We start from the raw sequence: 6,000 nt of genomic DNA, 5'->3' as shown, positions 1-6,000 counted from the left end.
TAACAACGGTCCCTAAATCAGCAGCAGGCATCACCACCACAGAGCCCCAACCCACCGCATCCAACATCGCCACTGCTGAATATCGCAACGGCACTCACAGCGATAGAAGAATTACCACGGCACTCTCATTCGTGAGTCCAAGAGAAGGAGGCGACCGCACTGGAGAGGAGGTTTTACTGACTGCTGTGGCGACCGGTGATGAATGGCGATTGGAGGCCATGGAGAGAGAGAGAGAGAGAGAGAGAGAAAAGAGATTAGTAAGCGAATGAAGAGTGATGAAAATATTAGGGTTGGGGAATTAAATTTGAATATTTAATATTTAATTATTATATCAAAACCTGATTTTTGAACAATGAAATTTGGTTTCTGATTTTTGAACTATGGTCTTCAAAGACCTGGAATTATGTAATTTCCACTTTCAAATTTTCCATTGGAGCTTGATGTTGCAAGGTATGGATTTTTAAGTTTGAATATATTATGTATTTTTAATAAATATAAACCAAATTCTAGATGACTTGGTGGTCAACGTATTTATGTTTCAAGTTTTGTTATAAATTCGTAAGATTTTAAAAGTAATATATCGTAGCTTTAAAAGACTAAGAGCCTATTTGATTGTAAGAATGAAATTTGAGTGGAAAGAAAACAAATTTAAGGGAATTGAATTGTTTAGAACTTGTTTTACTGATAATTGTCAATTAAATATATTTAATTAGTATAATTTTTCACCTGAAAAAAGTTGAAATTTTGAATCTTTTGGTATTCGTTTGACTTTGTTTTTTCATGAAAAATGTCAATTAAAGGACAAAATTTGTTATAATTGTAGATAGAATTTGTTTCCATGGCCAAAATAAAAAATAAAAAAAAAAGGTGGAAAACCCAATTCCCACCAAAATAAGAGGAAAATCAATTCCTTCAAAACCTAGAAAATGGCATCACGTGAGGGGTTAATTGGAAAACCAATTCCATGGAAAAATTTGTCTATCAAATAAGACATTTGGGTGAAAAAAAAAATTCCATGGAATTGGCTTGTATCAGGCCCTAATTTTGAGACATGAAGAAAACTACGTCATTGTCAACTTTACAAAATTAGTAATCTAAAATGAGTCATCGTCTTTCAAAAATATTTTAAGGTTTTAATCACACATCATTGAAATATGAAAACTATAATCATATATAAGGAAATGGATTATGTACTTCAAAGTTTCAAGTGGATGAATAAATAAACAATTGAATTGGATTCAATTGAATGGTACCAAGGAAATTGAGTGCTAACTCCCATTTCTTATTGAATTAACTAATCTTTGTGCTATCGAATCTTAATGAGGTTAACCTTTAGATTTATTTTAGAAACTCTAGTAATAATTGGTTGAAAACCTGCAAAATACATGAATTCACATTTGAAATTTCCACTGATGGATGAATTCTTATTAAGATTGTTATCTAATTAACAATGTTTCAAACTAAATAATTTAAATTTCATAAATTGGCATTTCAATAGAACTAAGGAATCATGCATGAGATTAGGCATCATTTTTCCCCTCACAAAACATGCATGCAATTGATTTGCACTTGGACACATGATGTGTTTATGAGTAAGAGATTCGACCTTAAATTAAGTAAATTGCACAAAATCGAACGGTGGTGTTTTATTAAGCCCCCGTTTAGTTATGATTTTTCAAGTCAAAATATCAAATTTTTTTTACCGTTACTTACCATAGTCAGCGTTATTTTTGACTTCTTCCCTTACACGTGGAACCCACATTTCAAACTAACGGTCAAAAAATCGATTCTCATAATCAACATCAAACATGCCTTAAATTATACATATCAAACATATCTCGGTGGTATTAAGAAGACGACTTTAAATCGTCTATGTTCATCCCAAGATTTTATAGTACTTGACAATATTCTGTGGTATTGTTTAAATTCTTTCAATTACATATAAAATATTTCTCAAGAGTCAAAGAAAAATGAAGTGACCCTTTAGGATTTCTTGAGCCAGTTTAGTAAAGTTGCAACTATTTTGTTGTTCTAAGGGTGAATGAACGTGGCAATATTTGACACCAGAAAAATGGATAATAATATTCCCCTATTTGCAAATATACGCATAATTTTAAAGTTTATCACTAGACAAAAAGAAAAAATGGTTCTTGGATATCCAAGATAGAGTTGGCGATATAATGCTCAAAATTGTAACGTGCCTCTCTACTACAATATGGAAATTGTTTTTTCCTTTTTAGCTTCAATCTTCCTATAAATTTAATGATCGATTTTGCAATTTTTACTGAACATAATTTGTGTTAGGAATTTTCTAATCACCCTAGGACCAATGGTTCTTGAGAATTATAGCAAAATGATGTACAAAAGTGATTCGAAAAATAACGAAGAGATTATCATGACTCTAATTTATTAAAAACGTAAAGTACACTATAGAGAGCTTAGTAGAGAGACAACATGCCTTACCTCTAGTAGATAAAAACATGAAACGTGCATAAAATAAAGGGAAAATTGCAGTAACGGTTTCTAACCTTTTCGTTTTTTTGTAAATTTTACTTTAACCTTCATTTTGTGCCAATGAAATCCCTAACATTTCATAAATATGCATCTGAGATCCATTTGGATGGAAACTGTCTAAAACATCGTCAATTGATCGGAAAAATTCCTTGAACTATTTGCTATCGCAATGGTTTTATTGGATATTAATACATTTTTGGATAGTGTTTTGGACAACGTTATTGGATGTTGATTCTTTAATTTTCCTGGTCAACTTATGGTGTTTTGAACGGTTTTCATCCAAATGGGCTTCGAGTGCATATTTACAAAAGGTTAGGAACCTCCGTTAACACAAAATGTAGTTTAGAGAAAAGCCTGCAAAAAATAAAAAGGTTAGGGACCGCTATTGCAATTTTCCCTAAAATAAATATAATGAACACAATTTTATATGGATCATACTACGTGTACAAACTTTTTTTACAAAACTCTTTACTCACTGCTCACAATAGAAGGTGGCGACCGCAAGCCAACCTTTTTTAAATTCACTCGGGACCCGCTTTTTGTGAGAATGTGTAACACATTTTTACAAAATGTGTTTGTACTCATCTCTTTATCCATTTTATATATGGAGATTAAGGGCGTATCTATTATTTCAATTGCTGGCGATTTAACATAAATAAATAAATAAATTGATAATTTATAAAAGTTAGAACATTATCATTCACAAAATAATCTTATCGTGATAAACATCTATGAGTAACACTACTTGTACATATTGATGATGTGTATTATATTAACTGGCTTCTTTTTATTTGCCATGACATCAATCTATACACAATTATGTCCAAATACCATTACTCAAATATATACTATCCTTCTCCACGCATAATGAAAATCAAATCAAATTTATTTAATAATCCCTAAGATATTTTGTGACTTAGTTTTTTTTTCAATTTGCTTTGTTTATAGGCTAAATAATTCTTCAACGTGGCATCTCCGTAATAATAAAGAATCTTAATTATCCAAAATTGTTAAGAGTGTGATTACTTAAAGTGTTAATATATAACATAACCGACTTTACAATAAATAACGGACATTAATATTTGATGCTTAAATCCGAACCTTTTACAATAAATAACGGACATTATATATGATAAGGATATATAATAGTGTTTTTTTCTAATTTTTTATTGTATTAAATCATAATCAGAATTTTCTTAGTGGGGGAAATCTTGAGACATGGATAATTGTTTGGCATGTCGACGTTAAGGCATATTCTTCTTCTCGTACGGATGTCATTATCATATTTATCCCGATTGACGATAGATTAAAATGTGTGATAGAAAGAATTTTAATATGATAAACTATAAATTTATTAAAAATTAAAATTAATTTATTCAGTCTTTTACTTGTTGACACAGAGAGAATCATGTACGGGCAGAAAAAGGTCACCACCAACTGGATAACACTAAACAAATTTTTACATATCAGCCTATGTTTTAGAATGAAGTCAATGAGAACCCTTGTCTGATTGTTCATTTAAAAATTGTGATTACGATACAAATCGATTGCTTAACGTTAAATCTCTTATTAATTTAAAGAATGAACGGAATTATGAAAAAAAAAAAAAGTAAAAAAAATTCATATAACCAATCTCAATTTTTTCGTGAAAGTAGGCATAAGTCTTGTTACATTGTTGCTGTCAGTCTTTTAACAACTAAACTTTTAAATGAGACGATTTATTACATAATAGACAAAATAAGATATCACGTAGCTGGCCAATCATCAAAATTGTGTACGTGACTCTGATGAAATAATGAATCTAGAGGCATGTTAAATACACAATTTAAATAAATACATATCTTTTCTATAACAGTTTAAGTGTTCAGAAGCAGTGATTCATGAGTAATAAAATGATTCATATAGTCAACCCAAATTCATTAAACGAGACTCCACTTGTTGTAGAATGTGCATGGCAGCCTTTTACATTCTTCCATATCATAAATCTTGTGATATGGAATGCAACTTGTCCATGATAAGCAGTGAAACACATGGGAATCTAAGAAATATCTTCACAAAAAATTCTCTTGGATTTATTGCACCTTTTTTTGTTGGCAATTAACTTCAAATCCACCACCTTCTCTAGTATATAAACTCCATGAGTGATAGAGTTTCTCAGCAACAACCCTAAACAAGTACAGGTCTCTTGGTCTTGTACTCTTGCATATCAAACGTCTTTCTTAAATTCGCAAATATTTCTCATTGGTTTTCGTCCTTTTTAAGTTTTTCGGATACTTTCAAGGTCAAGTAATGGATTCAGTAATGGGACTGACAACAGACAAGCCAGTGGTGATATTCAGCAAAAGCTCTTGTTGTATGTGCCACTCTATAACAACACTTATAAGCAGTTTTGGTGCAAACCCTACGGTTTATGAACTGGATGAGCTTCCCAGTGGAGAGCAACTAGAAAGGGCACTGCAGGCGTCCGGACGAAGGCCAACTGTACCAACTGTGTTCATTGGACAAGAATTGATTGGAGGGTCCAATGAGATTATGAGTCTTCACGTTCAGGGCAAACTGGTCCCCTTGCTCAAGAAGGCTAAAGCCATATGGCTTTAGCTTCTTGATTATTACATAGTAGTTATACGGTAATAGGGAGAAAGAAGCGGGTAAATTTAAGTAGAAAAACTGTACGAGAAAAGTTGCTATTAGATGTAATTGAGACGCTTTTCTGCATCATGCTCAATTGACTACTCTATGTTCAACCTTGTGTTATGTATCTGTCTTCATTTTATTTTAGTGTGACAAAGTAGTACTTACTTTTCCTTTGTTTTTCAAATATGATTTGGCATTTTTATTTTATACCTACCCATTTTAGGGAAAAGGCTGAATAGAGAAGCAAACTTTCAACTGCAAAACAAAACATTAGTGGCTCTTCAGTAAGGGTATTGTGTAATATTGTATAATATACACACACAAAAGTTAAAGTTAACAATTAACTTTATCTCCATATTTTATGGTTCTCACAACCTTGCAACTACATTCATCAACTTTTATCAAAATATATTAAAAATATAACTTTAATCTACACTATACAGGACTAGAAGAGAGTCGTGTAAACTCTTGTTGTGATACCACGTAACATCCCACTCCACTTGACATGATATTGTCAGCTTTGGGCCTAGTGTGCACAATTTTGTTATTGACTTTCAATCAATGGTGAATCTAGCAATTAGAGTGAGTAAGGATGGATCCAGGTAAGGGGCTGCCCAATATATGTGGGAAAAATTCCGACGGAGTTAGCATGGGTGGTCGCCATGGCTCACTGAGTGCTCACTCCACCCTGCTTTCGACCAAAAAGTCTCATACCAATTGAGAGTGGATCCTTTTACTAATAAATGTGGGATTGTGACTGCTACAGTGGTATAGCTTGAGGTACCGTTCATAGAAAATCCATCAAGCTCCATTTGCAAGCAATATTAAAATTGTAGAAAGTAAAAAATGGAA

At 32.1% G+C, this 6,000-nt stretch overlaps 1 protein-coding gene across 1 annotated transcript; it reads left to right on the top strand.

Moving 5' to 3' along the window:
* The first annotated feature begins 4,628 nt into the window (after positions 1-4,628).
* LOC111381774 (monothiol glutaredoxin-S1-like) lies at positions 4,629-5,318 on the top strand. The gene has a single exon (XM_023005890.1). The coding sequence runs from the start codon at positions 4,804-4,806 to the stop codon at positions 5,110-5,112; it is 309 nt and encodes a 102-aa protein (XP_022861658.1). The 5' UTR covers positions 4,629-4,803; the 3' UTR covers positions 5,113-5,318.
* Positions 5,319-6,000: the final 682 nt, after the last annotated feature.

The sequence above is a fragment of the Olea europaea genome, chromosome 1 (genome assembly GCF_002742605.1).
Source record: "Olea europaea var. sylvestris chromosome 1, O_europaea_v1, whole genome shotgun sequence".
NCBI lineage: Eukaryota > Viridiplantae > Streptophyta > Magnoliopsida > Lamiales > Oleaceae > Olea > Olea europaea.
This window is presented reverse-complemented; position numbering and strand designations above follow the sequence as displayed.

Bases quoted from the DNA above. Each gene is read 5' to 3' on its own strand.
- LOC111381774 (XM_023005890.1), top strand. From the start codon at position 4,804: ATGGATTCAGTAATGGGACTGACAACAGACAAGCCAGTGGTGATATTC.